At 35.7% G+C, this 16,658-nt stretch overlaps 1 protein-coding gene across 2 annotated transcripts in view; it reads right to left on the bottom strand.

Moving 5' to 3' along the window:
* LOC149794226 (hypoxia up-regulated protein 1-like) overlaps positions 1–16,658 on the bottom strand; it is a 75,301-nt gene that overhangs the window by 16,610 nt on the left and 42,033 nt on the right. Inside the window, exons 18-22 of one of the 2 annotated variants that reach the window (XM_089968346.1) lie at positions 15,398–15,477; positions 11,780–11,872; positions 9,163–9,327; positions 4,478–4,605; positions 2,282–2,492 (exon numbers count right to left, since the gene is read on the bottom strand). In XM_089968346.1, coding sequence (XP_089824472.1) covers positions 2,282–2,492; positions 4,478–4,605; positions 9,163–9,327; positions 11,780–11,872; positions 15,398–15,477 — 677 coding nt within the window. The remainder of the gene's footprint in view (positions 1–2,281; positions 2,493–4,477; positions 4,606–9,162; positions 9,328–11,779; positions 11,873–15,397; positions 15,478–16,658) is intronic. The other variant, XM_089968347.1, reaches the window with a different exon arrangement.

Here is a 16,658-nt window from a genome sequence, read left to right as displayed (position 1 = left end):
ATAAATAGAAACCGAGGTCAAAAGTTGAAAGTAGAAACCAGCATGTTTCTTTAAGTAGGGCAACTGCTATAAATAGAACATAATACTGTTAGGAAAGTGCATGCAAGTCTTTGGACAAGCGTAAGGTGTAATTTAGTGAAAAAAAGTGTAATGGTTGGCATGTTATGCTGAAGTTATCCAGATCTGGATGATGGAATGGATTAAAGAATGGTAACGTCAGGCAATCAGATGCAAGATCACTTCATTATTAAGAATTGATGACATTAACCCATATTCGACTTTGATTGAAATCAGATTGGAATTATGTGTTGCAGATTGGTAATAAGATCAATCACATCCTAGATTATATCATAAATATGCATGAATCTCACCTATCAATAAAACAGTCCAAGACCTTGATGATAAAAGTAAAAAATTTCAAGTTTGTTCAAAATCTGATAAAATTTGTGGCTTCCTCAGTGGTAACGAAAACAGCCAATCACTTCCAAGATTATATCATTAATATGCAATGAACTCATTCATTTTCATACCCACATAAGCTCTTGAAGATTACAAGTCTGATCAAAATGTGGTCAGAAACATGAGGCATGCTTGATTGGTCAAGATGTACTGTTCTATATGTTCTGACCTTTTCCTATTGAATTTTTGTGTGATTCTACATATTCTGATGGTGCTAATTCTCCAAGGGTAATTCTAACAGATGTAGATATTTCTCCATATCTGGCATGATGCAATATAACATTAAATTTGCATCTCCCTTTAAAAACTGACTATCAGGGCGAGTACATGAAGGCTTCTTTAAGGTTCTATTTGCAAGTGAAGATTACACTACATGTACTGTATCAGTAAAGCTGCCTGGGCATGATGCGATCTTGATTTACTTTCTATCACATCCTCACCTGGAACAGTCCACACTGCGCCAGAACTGAATTCATCTTTTATGAGCGTGACATGCCATTTCTTGACTGCAGATTCCAATATAAACATGCTCATGATTCTAACATGGCATCAAGATCAGCTAATGAAATGTAAGATCAACTTACTAATTTGCATGAATCTCACTCGTTAGCAAACTTGTACAAGGTCTTGATGATACAAGCATATATTCCACATTTGAGCAATACTGGATCCGACATACAGCCCCCACCATGGTAACAATCTCAGCCAATCAGATGCTGGATAACCTCATTAATATGCTTCGATGTTTCTTATTACTAAACTCATCTGACATCTCAATGTATTCCAAGCCTGATCAAAATGAGATCAAGAATATGACCTTTAGAGTGGTAACAATGTCAGCCAATCAGATGTAATGTTACTTGATTAATATGGGGGCCCTGGTCTAAGGCACTTGCCTTTACAAATCACGCACATCTCACCTCTGTATGCATTGGTTAAAGTCTTGGCTCAATCAATGTGAATATGTGAGAAAGCTTGCCAACAGTTTTGTTGCAAGTCAAAGTGGTTCCCCCCAGGGGTTCTTCTTCAAAATATACTGGCTGCCATTAATACAGCATATAATGTGCCAAAATATGGCATTAAACCTTATATTTCAAATCTGATCAAAATCTGCTGAGAAATATGGCTGAGCCAATCAGATGCAAGATAGCCTCATTAATATGCACAGATCTCATTCATTTTCCAACTCGACTGAGATTTTCATGATACATGTATGTATTTAAACCTGATTGAAATCCAAACAAATCAGGCCTCCAGTATGGTCTTAAGGGCAGCCAATCAGATATAAAAGCATATCATTAGTATGCAAGGATCTTGCTTATTATCCAGCTTGTCCAAGACCATCATAATATAAGCACAAGATCCAAGTTTGATAAAAATCAGATCAGAGATATGGCCTCCACAGTGGTAACAAGATTAGCCAGTCAGGTGCACGATAACCTCATTAATATGCATGGTTCTTGCTTGTTATCAAATACCTCCAAGATTTCAATGATATGAACCCATATTCCAAGTGTGACTGAAACAGGATGAGAAATATGGACTCCCAATTGGTAGCAAGTATTTGTTGACAAATGATGCATGACAGATGCAGGGACTAACCATATGATCTTGGCCCTGTGGCCAGGTGAGCTAAAAACTGCTATAATGGACTGTAAATGTAATTAGGTCATCTTGTGCCCATGATAAAGTGTTTAAAATTTCATGGCTCCAAGTTCAATATTTCTTTTTAAACAAGACTACAAAATGAATTCATAGAATACTATAGGATTTAATAGCAGTGTTTCTTACTTCGTTTAACTCTTTCAAGAAGACAACTAACCTCCATTGTAGTGTCCTGGTCTGTTTCTGACAGCCAGTCTGAAGCAGCTGCCAAGTATTGATTAATGCTGTCACGTTCTTCTTGTGTAGAGTGCTTCTCATATACTGTCTGAGACAGCTTGTCTGTCATGTCATAGATAAAGGCCTCCAGCTCATTCTTGGACTTCTCAAGCATTGCCTTTTCATTGTCTTTAGCTGTCCAATCAGCAAGTCTAAATTAGATATAATGTAAACATTAATTATCATGCAGAAATAAATCTGTACTAAAATGACCATGACAGTGAAATGTTAGCCTTAGTAACAAGGCATAAAGATTATTCATGTTTAGTTTACTCATTCCACAAATGAAAAACACAAGATAAGCCACAAATTGTAGATCCATCATCTGAACAGACAGCAAGGCAGTCAGAGAAGCCTGAATTGATGAGGGCACTGCGGAAGGTATGAGGATGATCCGATGGTTCCTTGTAGTAGGCCATAGCTGATAGAACAGATGGCTGGTCAGAATTCCAATCCACTGTTGCAACCAACCTCTCATCAAAAGTGGCAATGCCTGGCTAATCAGATCTCTGGATAGACATGTGGATGGATGAAGTGATTCCTGTTAAAAATATTATGGTCTGCTGCTTTTTTGCCCAACTTGTAACAACAGCACTGATGGAAAACCAGTTGACAAGCTGAATGGACCTGTCAGAGCCAGGGATAGTGACAGAAGGAATAGATGGTTGATGCAGTGATCGTAAGTTTTCGTGCGGTCTGCAGAAAACCCCAAGCACCAAGACATATTGATATTCTGACCCAAATCCAGTGTGCAAGAAGGGGAAGGGTGATACTTAAGACAACGAAGCTGCAGAAACAGGGGAGCAATATATCCCAATATATCAATGTCAGTAGAAGGGATTTTGGGCACAATAAAATGAGAATCCCATGAAGCAAACAAGTGACACCTGTGTCTTGCATCAATCTTTTTGTATGACAGTTAAGCAGCAAATGAGTAGGTGGCATACATATTTTTCCTGCCTTTAAACTATTTCTTCTGATCAACATGCACATAAAGATAAAGACGATGAAACTTTAGTACAACAAATGCAGATCTCATGAAAGACCTATGACCCGAGACCTTGAACTTTTTAAACTTTGTGCCCTAACTGCTATTGTGCAACTGTTAAAGACAATGAAAAATGACCAAGTCATGTAATGAACCACAAAAAGGTGCCAAATAAATACCAATCAACACACAGACATTATGACTAAGGAAATGTAAAGATGTGCAAACAGCAAACATGTAACAGTCAACAAGTCCTCAGTAGTGAAAATATAAGCCAAAATAGAAACTGAAAGTACCGATGCTTGATGCAATGACAACACAACAAAACAATACTAATTTGGCTGCAGACAGATGTTTGAAAGATGGATTTCAAGGGGCCTCTATTTATGTTACCTGTACTGAAATAAAACTTAAAGTGAAGAACATTAAGTATATAGGTTACACCCGGTGGTAACCAGGGGAGGTAGTGTATATATATATATATATATATATATATATATATATATATATATATATATATATATATATATATATATATATATATACACACACACACATACACACCCCCACACACTGAGTTAAAATACTTCCCACAAATTTTCAGTATATAAACTGTACAAAGACAATTTGTTTCATTTTACTATGAGGGGTGTTAAGCAATGATGTAGAGAGCTATATAAAGCTGCCATGCTCTCATCAATATCAATTATTTTTATACCAATCTCAAAAGGTTGAAATGCACAATTATAAAGAGAGTTACTGTCCAGAAAGGTGGGTGAGTCCAAAAAATTAGGGACTATAACTTCACAAAATAAAGATAAAAAATGCTGACAAATAAACTTAGATAATGTCTAAAGAAAGTGGGTGGGTCTGACAAACAGGTGCAATAATTCTGTTGAACGATGACAAAAAATATTGAAAACTGAAATAGCAAAGGTCTCATCAGTACCAAACTGTAAGCCAAATTTGACTGAAATCTGATGATAAAAGAAATGTTTGGGGGTGCAGGTGGGGTGGATGGAGACTGCAAGCCATAATATGAATGTGTTACATCTAAATTATAATATATCAAAGTGTCTTACATACTGTATTAGAATTTACAAGCCTACCTGTACATTATTTCCAAAGGTTTCCAAGGTTGTGACTTACTTTTTTTTTGACTGTCTCATACTCTCCTTGGATGGCATGAGAATATCCTTGACCTCTGAATCAAAGGTGATGTTTTCCCTGATTACAACCTGCTTCAGCTTTTTGCTTGGTTCCTCCTTTTTCTCCTCCTAAATAAGAATATTAATAATCATTTTATTATAATGAATGCTGAAACTATAAAAGAAACCTGGCTCGCATAGCACTATGCTATTGCTCTGGCATTCATGGCCACCAGCTGAAGCTATATTGGTCAGTACGTGCTTTTAAAGCGATACTCTGACAAGACCCATTCTTACATGAGACACAAACTCACCATGGTACAAATGCATGGTGTATTTGATAAATATATCTCAAACGGTTTGGAAGACATGAACTGTCAAGAGTGAGGTGGAGAGATGGACATATGCAATTTTATTTGAATAATGGGGAGATAACCTTTAAAATGATTATCGGACAGAGCCCAATTTTATACATGACACACTGTCAATCATGATACAAGAGCAATCAAACTTTCATGTTATGAGTCTTCAGATGGTTAAGAAAGTATAACTGTCAGAAATGTTGAGATAACTCTAAGGTACTAATCTGACACGTAGCTGCCAACCTTCCAGGCTCGCAATTAGTGAAAACAGGGATAAAAAGTAGTGAATCTGGACATAAACTAGTGAAAAATGCCACGACAATAATTCCATCCACTCTGACCATTAATACTAAGCTATATCAAGATCACAATATAAAACTAAAACACTATATATTTGCAGAAATATATCTGCAATTCTATTTATTATGGTGTTCATAAACTTCTCTTGTTCTTGTGGTTATTTATCAAGACATGATACTGTGGCAGACTTGTACTTCCTCAACTGCTTAGTCGTAAATTTGTTTTCTAAACAGTAGACTTCATGACTGCTTGTTGATGTTGGTGACTAAAATTGCTGACAAATTTTCTGCAGCTAAGGAGGCCCTAAAGACCGTCTTATTTTTCATCACTAGAGAAAATACTCTTTTGCTGTCACTGTTGCTGTGAGGAAGGCACGGGAACTGCAGCACTTTTGGTTCTAAGCGATTTTTGAATCTGGGAACATTTGTCGGAACAAATGTTTAGCATGGTCTCCAGCTGATAAAGGTAGCTTGTGATCAACAAGAAAACTCACAAATAATGCTTCAGCGTTGGTAGCTTGCAGGTCTTTCGCCGATGGCTTAAAATATTCCAGAGCTGAAATCTGCCAATTATTCATTTCCCAACTTCTACATGTTTTTTGCAACCGATGTGCTGCCTCACAACGTCTCTGCCACCATACCCAATACTACAATTTGTGGCACACTGTGTGCAAAAAGCATGATGTATATCAATGTTTAATGACAGAATGCACGGCCAATTTTTGATATATTCCAAATTAAACTTCACTTTTTGAGCAATACATTTCTTTCTCCTTGGTGGTGAAGACATGTTCAAGATCTTACAGGCAATGCTGAACAGTAACTCAAATCAGTGTTGGTGACACATGCTCGGAGCAAAATTCTAGTTAGGCCCCAGTTTCTCTCTAAAGCATTTGTAAAACTACACCTATACATATATATTAAAATATGCTAAAATGCTTGATACCAGGCCAACTGTACTAATTGGCTGTAGTTCTACTAATATCGCGACCAGTAGTACCGGACTGTTTCTGCAACTGCCAATATCATGGGAAATCGGTTCTTTTATTAAAGATTTAAAGTAATTGAGAATTGGAGAATTTGTGAATTTTTGGCTTGCGGCGTGAACCTGTGAATCGCTGAAAAAGTCATGAAATTCATGCCAAATTCGTGAGGGTTGGCTGACGGGTTGAGTTGATGTGTTTTCCACTCAGCAACACAAGTGGGTTATTTAATGCCAAGCAATTGGCATAAAGTGGTTTGCTCATGGACACACCATGATAGCCAACCAAGACTGATCCAATAGTAGAATGAAGAAAAAAACACTGTTTCTGTCATGGGTCCCACATGCTAGCCACTGAACCAACCTGCTTTGTGCAAATCTGACAAAACCAACTATCAAGAAAGAAATGTATACCATGTGAACAAAGATTTCTCAAATAGTTCAGGAGATATTAGTACAGGAGTGTGATGGAGAGATGGACACATCTCAAGCAGACAAAAGTATGATGGACAGAGGAAAGATGCATCTTGTCCTACAGAAGCAAAATAAAGCATTTCACAAGAATATTGTTTTCAAATGACAAATCTCAGTTAAAAAATCTGCAAGACTGCAAAAATGACATGAAAGTGATACTATAAATCCCTTCAACTAGAAGTCAAGCAAATTGGTGACCATACACAAGGCTCCAGCTATATCACAATACTAGTTAAGACCTATTTTCATTAAACTAAATGTACACACAATTACCGAATGTCGTTGCAAGAGACTGACAAAAATGTCAAAATTAGTTCATGGAGGATGAATTGCTTGCTACAATGCCTGGTAGCTATGCTAAATACGTGGGGAGCTGCCATATCTCAGGTGGTAGAGCACCGGACTCCAAGAGTCACAGGCTCAATACTCATCCAGGTCAGACTGGGTTGGCTGCCTTGGTGTGTCCTTGGGAAAGGCACTTGGCTACAGTTTCCTAGCCAATAATGTGTTAAATGGTGCCAATAAAACCAACAAACCAGAATTGTATGATCATACAAAGTTAATATATATGCACAACAAATTCAAGTTGGGCATAACAATTGTAGTCAACAGATGCAAGTTCAGATCTCCTTGACGGCTAAAAAAAACCCCAACCTTTTGTTGTAAAAGTCTAATTATACTACGAAAATTCTGATTTTGGATTCATAAAGAAGGGGTCACAGTGGACATGGTAGTGTGCCAGGAAGTGGCCACTGTGGACAGGGCAGTGTGCCAGGAAGGGGCCACAGTGGACAGGGCAGTGTGCCAGGTATGGGCCACAGTGGACAGAGCAGTGTGCCAGGAAATTGGGTTAATATGATGCTTTCTTACATTTTAAGCATGTTCTTTTAAAAACTTTTTTGCAGGAAGATCAGCATCACTGATATAAAACTGAAAAGCCTTCTTGTCAGGATTATTTCTATCAGAATTTGTCAAATTCCACCCAGCAGTATTGGAGAAGTTGTAACATTTTTTTTTTCAAATTCATAAAGTCAACCACACAAAGTAGATCCACATCATCTGTACCAATTTAAAAAGCACTGAAATTGGGTAAATTTCTTTTCAGTGGTTTCTGTGAAGTTGTTTTGAGATTTTTTTGTCTTTGTCACCATAGCTAATGATTGATTGTTATCATTTGTACATGTTTTAAAGGCATTTATGCAAGTTTGTTGTGTAAAAAGGTTGTTCACTCCTTGTAGCAAATTGTTAAGAGATTGTCATAGGATTTCTTTTTTTAGTACCTGCTACTGCATATGATGGCAGATCTTCCCTATCTGTAAAACTTCAGAAAGCCATCATGTCTAGCTTTGTCAAATTTGGTCAAATTCAGTGTTTGAGAACAAGTCCTTTCAAGGTTTCCTATTCAAGTAATTGAGGCCACATTTTATGACTGACTGGTATTATCTCCACCAACTTCAGAGACTTGTGTTAGATGCTGTCAATTCATTTTCAGTGGTTACTGAAAAGAGGTAATTTAAGGTTATATATATTTAGTAATGGCAGCCATATCTCATAGTGGGTTGGCATTATATGAATGTGAATTTGGGGGGTGACTAGAAGAATTTTTTTTTAATCAGACCAGGGTTTGAATAATCGAAGGCCATAAATGTGTAAGTGTGAATGCATTTCTTTTCCTACATAATGCTGTAATTTACACTCTTCTCAGTTTTGTTTAATGACAATTTTACTGCATCTCAGTGACGAAACGTTTAATGAAAATTTTAATGCATCTCATTAGATGAATCCAATACTTTATATACACATATTTTCTACAGGAATAAAACAAAGAATCATTTTAATTATTTTTGTATTCTGTTTCATTACTGCATATCTTGGAAGCCATTTCTTTTGGTACAATATAAAACAAAGACAAAAAACCAAGAGATTTGCTCTAGTTTAAAAAAAAAAAGGTTTATAAGATTTTTAGACTTTCTTTTAAGAAACAAACTTTACATAAAATTACTGCCACTAACTAATTAATATTGGGTTAATAAAAGGTCAGTAAATTATTAGATCAGAGACAAAAATAATCATACCCCACTTTTCAGTTAATCAGTACTCAGTTTGGACTGACAAGTGTCATGATGGTTTTCACATTCAGGTAACATATATAAATTTCAATAGGATTACAGGATTTTGGACAGGTGAATTACTTCAATTCAAGGGACATACTCAAATAATCAATGTTTGGAAAATAAATGTAAAAATAAACAAAGATAAAATTCTGCCAGGACCAGATATGCATACATCAAAAGACCTTTATGTCAGGATTTCATCTTCTATGTCAGGACTTCACCTTTATGTCAGGACTTCACCCAAAATTTGGTGAAAATCTCATCAGCAGGCTAATATACTTGATTGTGGAATGGCATAATTTAGGTAAACTTGAAATACCTTTATACCTGCATGCTCTCTGCAAAGTGAACTGCAGTTTCCACCACCTTTCAATCCTGTATATCTACAAAGAATGACTGTAATCAACAGTGGGAAAAAATGGTAATTGGATTTCTATTCGCCATACTATACTAACTTTTTTCTCTTCTTCTTTCTTGCCCTCTTTCTCCTTCTCTGTTGTTTCCTCTGTCTTTTGCTCATCCTCCTGTGACTTGCCCTCGTCCTTTTCTTTTTTCGTCTCTTCTTGCTTTTGGTTCCCTCCAGACTTCTGGTCCTCTTCTGTTCCTATGTCTTCAGCAGGCTGAAGTACAAGTGAAAATATTTAGCACTCTTATTTTCCTTTTCATGACAGTGTTTGCCTTAGTAAGCGGCATCCTGCAAATCTGAGTATTCTGCCAGTATTTTTTTTAAATTGAGCATTAGGAAGTATCTGTCTACAATGAAGTTTTAATTATTTATCTAAATCAATATAGACTGCTGTTGGGGTAAAATTCAGTTAAAGTGATGTGTAAGACCAAGCGACATGACAAGAACAGCTGAAAAGCAGGCAGACAGACTGACAGACAAAAAATGTAACCTATCAACGGTTTGGTACATGGTTTTATTAGGTCAAAAATAAGGTAAATAGCTTGTATACTGATTTATGGATGGACAGATGAAGGATGCATGTATTGATAAAACCTCAGACAGACTGACATACATGGTAGATTGATGCATGGTTAGTAAGCAGCAGAATGAATATATACAAAAATTCAAAAGCTGGAAAAATCAAAGTTGAGAAAGGTAACTTCAACAAGTCTCCTGATACTGGTTCAGTTCTTCTTCTACATTAACAATCACCAGTAAAACAGTTGTTAACTCTCCTTGATGAGGCAATAATAAACAAAACTATCTGAGAGGGGTCTATCACAAAGACACACTCACTGTGGCTTGCTCTGCCAAGCTTTAAACAATTTTTGTAAAACAGAAATTTTGAAGAGCATTTAGGGGCCATAACTCTTTTAAATGAGGGAAACTCAGTTCATTCAAGGTGTCAATGTAAACCTGCCTAATAACTCTGGTTTAAATCTAATATTCCTACATAAAGTTATGCTGCATAAAGTCAAGTAAGGAGGATGGGCATTTAGCCACTATACAGCTTTACAATAATAATGTAATACAGCTTTACAATAATAATGTAGAATGCTCGATTTAAAACAATGGAGACAAACCTACACAAGGCTATAGTCCACGCATAATCCAAACTGTATCAGAATATGTGAATGATTCCTGAGATGTGTGAGTCACAAGAATCTAATGTAGTTTAGATTAAAATTTATTCATGACTGTACAGTGTCAGAGAAAGAAAATAAATGCAAAAAACTGGTCTATTCAAAGGAATATAAAAAGTGGGTAACTATGACCTCCCGCCCATGGTCAGTACTACCCTAAAAGCTGAAAACATTCAGCAACTTTCACCACTGCACACAAAACACTTCCAAAGAATCAGAGCAAAGAGTGATGACTTCGTTTAAAAATCAACCAGAATAACTTTTTGTCTTCAAATTCTAACTTTATGTAAAAGTTCAAGCTAGATTCCCATAATACGAATGAAGACTGAAGAATAAGAAATGCAACAAGATCGATGGCAAAGCCATACATAATCGACTTAAAGAAAAGTTGGCTTTGGACTGTGTTTGTAAAAGAAACTTACAAAATATGGATCACCACTGCACGTAATAAGACATCTTCAAAAGCTGGGTCAATAGGGAAAATTAAACCAAATTCTCCAAAATGGAAACATTCTGATGTCTTCCCACACCCTTTATCATTCAACGACGTGTAAAATCATAAACAAGAATTGTGTATAGATGTCTAGCAAGGTAGTACAATATGCATAATTAATCAATTCCTATGCCAATGTAACAAAGGTAGAAAAAGTGATGGGTTATAAACTCCTACAATATCACAAAGTGCATGACATGTGTCATCATACATTCTTCAATGGAAAACCTTTGAAAGTAGAACAATCCATACAACATGGTATAGATGGCTGACAATGTAGTGCAAAGAATGACAAAACAAAACGTGCTCTAAATTTGTGTTATTTGTAATGAAAAAAGACGAATAGGTGATAAAAAATAAAAAATGTCAAATTGCTCAAGCATGGCAACCACAGTAGTTGACTGAAGTGAGCAGTACACCCCAAAACTTAATCACTGGAACATGAAATGTAGGTGACTGTGACCTACTTTGGCCTGTAGTGCATACTAACCTCCATGGTAAATGCACCCAACAAGTTTAATGACTGTACATTCAATACTGTCTGTAAAACTAAAAAGCACACATCAAGTTTCCTGACAACAATGTCACAGTAACTGAGCTAATAGCAACACCTTAGCGTTCATGCCACAATTGCTAAGAATGTGGTTCTTACGTCTTGCCCATACATGCCTAGCATTCCTTCTGTATTGTGAGGTTTCAATATTTTTTTGTACGAGAAAAAAAATCTACACATTATAATTTTTCTTGCTTTATTCCTGCTACTGTCCCCACCTCACCCACTCAAACTCTGCCAAAAAAGCCCTTTTCATTCATGATAAGCAACTCCTCTCATCACTGTACATGCAAGCTAAATATAATTAGCATAATGTAACAAAAATCCATATTAGTAAGAAAAAGACAATTTACTAAATAGCATAACAGCAGATTCATACAATAAAATATGCCGAGATAATGTGATATATATTTTAGCTGTCAGATCTAGTGCCGACCTTCTCTGTGGATCCGGTTTCCTCAGATTCAGAATGGTCTGAACTGGTTTGATCTGCTGTAGTCTGGTTTGAACCCTCTTCCTCTTTCTTTCCCTTATTGTAATACAACAATGCAAAGTTAAGAATATAAAAGGCATGCAATAAAAAAAGCAAACCTGTCCACAAAAGCAAAATGGTGAGTACAAACTGATAAAACCTTTCACAAATAGAAGCTATCCATTTAACTTAAAATGATTTTTTTGTTGAACATCAGTTTTCATGGTTTTAATGGTTGCTATAAACCACAAATGTAAAGACCCAAAGAATGATTGCTCTTCATAAACAAGAAAAACTGTTCCAAAATCCACTAACATAAAGGTCACTTTCCCCAACACCATGGAAAATGATATGCAAAAGGGTGAATTCAATGGCAAAAGAACAATAACTTGTCACAGTTGGACCCCCCAAAAATGAAAAGGAACACCTTGGGTTAGCAGAATGATTTCAGTACAAACTTTCCACCAGTTCTGTCAACTGGACAATTATAAAAACAACCAATTCAATGTTTCTCTATTTTTTTCCATCTGATTTCACTTTCAATGGTTGATCAGCCTTGTTCATAAAAGAATAAAAGGACTTTTATGCCAGGATGCCTTCAGTCAAAGTTGGTAAAATTCTGTTGAGAATTTTTTTCATTAAGTTGTTTAAAGGTTCTGATTTTTTTAGTAATAATGGTGGCCATATTTAATTGAACATCTATCTTTTTTTTTACACATGTGCAAGGCTCAAATTTTTAGGGTGTTTTCTGTAAAATTTGGTCAAATTCTGGCAAGTGGTTTTTGACAGCAAGTTGTTTAAAGGTTTTCTATTGATAGTAATGGTGGCTACGTACATGTATGATCACAGACTGGAAAGCCCTTGATGTCACAATTCTTTCTGGCAAATCAGTTCCATATCAGCTGAGCAGTTTTTGTTTAGAAGTTGATCAAAGGTCCTTCTATTTTTAGTAATCGTGACCATATCTTATGGTAGACTTTGGCATCATGGGTAACAACCTCAAAAGCCTAGCTGTGAAGGTGCTTTCAGTGAAATTTAGTAGTTATGTCAAGCAGTTTTTGGACAGAAGTTATTTAAACATTTTTTATTTTTGTAACATTTGTTTGATGGCAGACTGGCATTATTTATATTTAATGCAGAAAGCTCAATGCCAAACAATGGGTGGAAACTGGTCCAGTACAATTTGAGAAATTAAAACAGCAAATGCTGATGAACAATGGACAATTTCACCTAAATTCAGATTATCAAAAATCTGATTCAATTAAAAAATGTAAGACATGTAATTGTTTCCAATTAAAACAGAATTCTGTTCATGACTAATAAATCTCAAGATGTTCATCATAAACTGGGTCTGCCATCTAAATAAATTATCCCGAGTTGTGCTAAAAGCTTTCAAAAGATATTCAACAGAAAAGTTTACAAAAAAGGACACAAAACATGCAAAAACAACAGCTACAAAAATAATAAACATGTTCATCAAGTGAGAATGCCCCACCACAGTGCCTAAAATGATAAAACTTCTAGCATACTGTGATAGATGGACATATGGATAGATAAGGTTAACACTATGTCCTAACCATTGTTGTGGTGCTGCATGAAATAGAAGGCCTTACAGATGTTGGAATATCTAGCATTTTGAAAATCTGATATTTTTATATCACTAAGGATCCAAGCAATCAAAAATATATAGGTTAATGTGCATTTTCTTGTACTACTCTTAGCTGAATATACATCCCCATGTAATGGTCATTTCTCCTATAAAAAACTATATGAATATGTACCATGTTATTAAATATAAATAAAATAACAGCTAACCAAGTTTTGAAAATATTCATACAATTTAAAAAAGCATGCATCCTTAAAAATCCAAATATTTATTAAATTAGTTCTAACTATCTGAAAGAGGTTGATCCAAAATGAAATAAACCATGAAGGGGAGGCAACTGCTGTAGCAATGGTACTCTGTGTTCTCAGTTTTGAACATAATTTAAATCTATAATTTATACTAACTTGAATCATTTTATGTATATTTGGCAGGGACAGACTATTTTTATGAGTGTAAAGACTGTGGTGCTCTGAATACCATAGGGGAAGAAATTAATGTCAGTACCTGTAGTCCTGCAATGCTAGCTTCATGGTTTATAGTTGTGCCAGACTCACAACTGATAGGGTACGATTTTGAATCCTAACACTGGATCAGCCTAGGTTGGCTGCCATGGCTTATCCTTTGGAAAGGCACTTTACTCCACTTGCCTCAATGCTAAATAACCTACATGTGTTATTTGTGTTGCTGTGCCATAAAACACCAAACAAATAAACCCCCAGATCTATAAAAAAAAAATTCTGCCAAATTTCAAATAGAAACATATCAAGGCCACAGGAAATGATGGCATATTATAAACTTCACTATACTGCTGAACATTTAGGGTGAAGGCAATTGATGTGGGCCATTCGTGATACGCGGAGGAGTAACAAAAACAAGCAGGGGCCCGATATCACTCTCCTGGCTTATACAATTTAACAAAATATATTTTAACAGCAGACCATTTCATTAGGCATGCTTATGTCATGCTGTAATAGTGCAATCCAATGTAAAATATGTCCTGAGGGAGCCATGGTAGTGTGTCAGACTCATAACCTAACGGTCACGAGTTTGATACCCGCCATGCCAGTCTAATTGTTATTGTTATAGGGTTTCACACTATTTTTCAGCACACAATAGGCTATACATTGCGGCCAGTATTAATGGTGGAGGAAGAACCCGGGAAAACCCTGGAAAGAATCAACGACCCATGAGAAGCTACTGACAAGCTTTCTCACATACCCACATTGGCTGAATCCGAGACTTGAACCCACACAGACAGGTGAGATGGCAGTGATCCATAACGAAGAGTACTTTAGACCAAATGGGTGTAGGTTCAAATCCTACCCCTGGGTTAGCTACTGTGGTGTGTCCCTGAACAAGGTTTTTACTTCAATTGCCTTGGCACTAAATAACCTACTTGTGTTGCTGGACTCCAAACCAAACAATCAGAATTACGTAAAAGTGTTTATATAGCAGGTCATTCTGCTAATGGTACTATTATCCTTTGCATCTTATATTTACATTATTTACATACTTTCACTGACTCTACACCAAAGCTTATTCCAAAATCTGAGCAAAATCAATGAAACATGAAAAGTAGGTCATAGTGACCCCTTCTGCCAAGGATGGGTAGTACCCTTTGTGATGAATGCACCCATCAAATGTCATGACTGTACATTAATCAGTCTCGGAGAAAGTTAGATAAATGCAAAACACTGATAATGCTGACACCTACTCCAACACAAACACCATCAGAAATGTTGTACCTAGACTTTGCAAATGAGACAAAAACTAGAAGGCCCTCTAAGCTGAGGATCAAACCCCATGAATGCAAAGGTGCAAAGAAAGCATACTGACAATGTACTGTACAAGTCCAATATAAAAGTGACAAATTTTTTAAAAAGTGCCTCCTGCTTCTGACATTTCATTTTGAAATAACCTTCACTGCCATTCACCAAATAACTGAAAACAAACACCAGAACATGTGAAAAACTTACCTCTGAGCTTTCTGTTGGTTTAACCTCAGCATCTTTACCTTCAGACGACCCAAAAAGACCACTAATTGTATCCCCAAGCTCTGAAGAGTCAAATTAAAAATAATCAATTTCCAAACAATCTGAACATTCAAAAACCTTTTTGCCAAGATACTGTTATAATACTTGACTCGTTTTGTATGTTCAAGATAATACTTGGTAAAAATAAATAATTCCCAGTCAAAGTGGAATCAATTTAAAATAAAATCAAGGTACACAATTTTGACTAAATAACTTTTCCAGTTTGTTATAATTTTGATTTTAATGGATGAATTTTGCTGGTCTCAAAAATGTTTAACTGTAATGGCTTTCTTAATAATTATTCAAAGCGCAGTTCAACTAATGTATAGAATCAGAAAATGTAAATAGAAATTGAACTTTTGGCTTGACCTGTTAAAAAATAAAAAAGTGAATTTATTTGTATTTGAAAGTTCCTTAGCTTATGTCAGTCTTTGATCAGTAAAGGAAACAATTACTATACAATAAAATAATCTGTACAATTCTCATATGACAATTACTTAAAAGAAAGATGTGTAACATGTTACTAAAGCCTCAAAATCCTTGCTCAAATACAAGCCACCTAAGTAGGACAGAAGTTAGCTTTAAGGAAATTGTTTTTCCTCATTTTAATTCTTGTGACCATGACCTTTTACCTTTTGACCACAAATGAATAGTCTTTATTTTTTTCATATGCAAGACATCCATAAAGTTTGGTCACAGTAGCTAATGAAAAAATAAAGAAATCATGATGAAACAATTTTTCTTCATTTAGAATTATGTGATCTTGACCTCTGACCCTAAATACTTCTGAAGTCTTTCTTATCTCAAATGCAAGCCATTTCCAAAGTTTGGTCAAGTTATCTGTTATACGTCAGTTATGTGGAAACATTTTAATTCTTTTGTCACCTGTGACCTTGACATTTGACCTTTGGTGCATAAAATGATGGACTTCTTCCTTGCCCCTAAATGCAAGCTACTTACAAAGTGGGTATTGGCAAATTGTGGAGAAGTTGAATTACTGTGTGGAACATCCTGATGTATGTAGCAACAGACAAATGAATTAATAATTTAATATATCCCAACTTATGGTAGCTAAATAAAACTGAAAAATGTAAACCCAATTTTTCCTGGCATAATAATTATCATTATGCGTACCCTTGCCTTGAAATCCCATCCTGAAGAGAAAAGTTTATTTTTTGTTTTCAATGTCTATACACGTGCATAA

Source organism: Sinohyriopsis cumingii, chromosome 8 (assembly GCF_028554795.1).
Source record: "Sinohyriopsis cumingii isolate HCF-2022 chromosome 8, ASM2855479v2, whole genome shotgun sequence".
NCBI classification, from domain to species: Eukaryota; Metazoa; Mollusca; class Bivalvia; order Unionida; family Unionidae; genus Sinohyriopsis; species Sinohyriopsis cumingii.
Note: the sequence above shows the minus strand (reverse complement) of the source record. Positions and strands in the feature narration are given on the sequence as shown.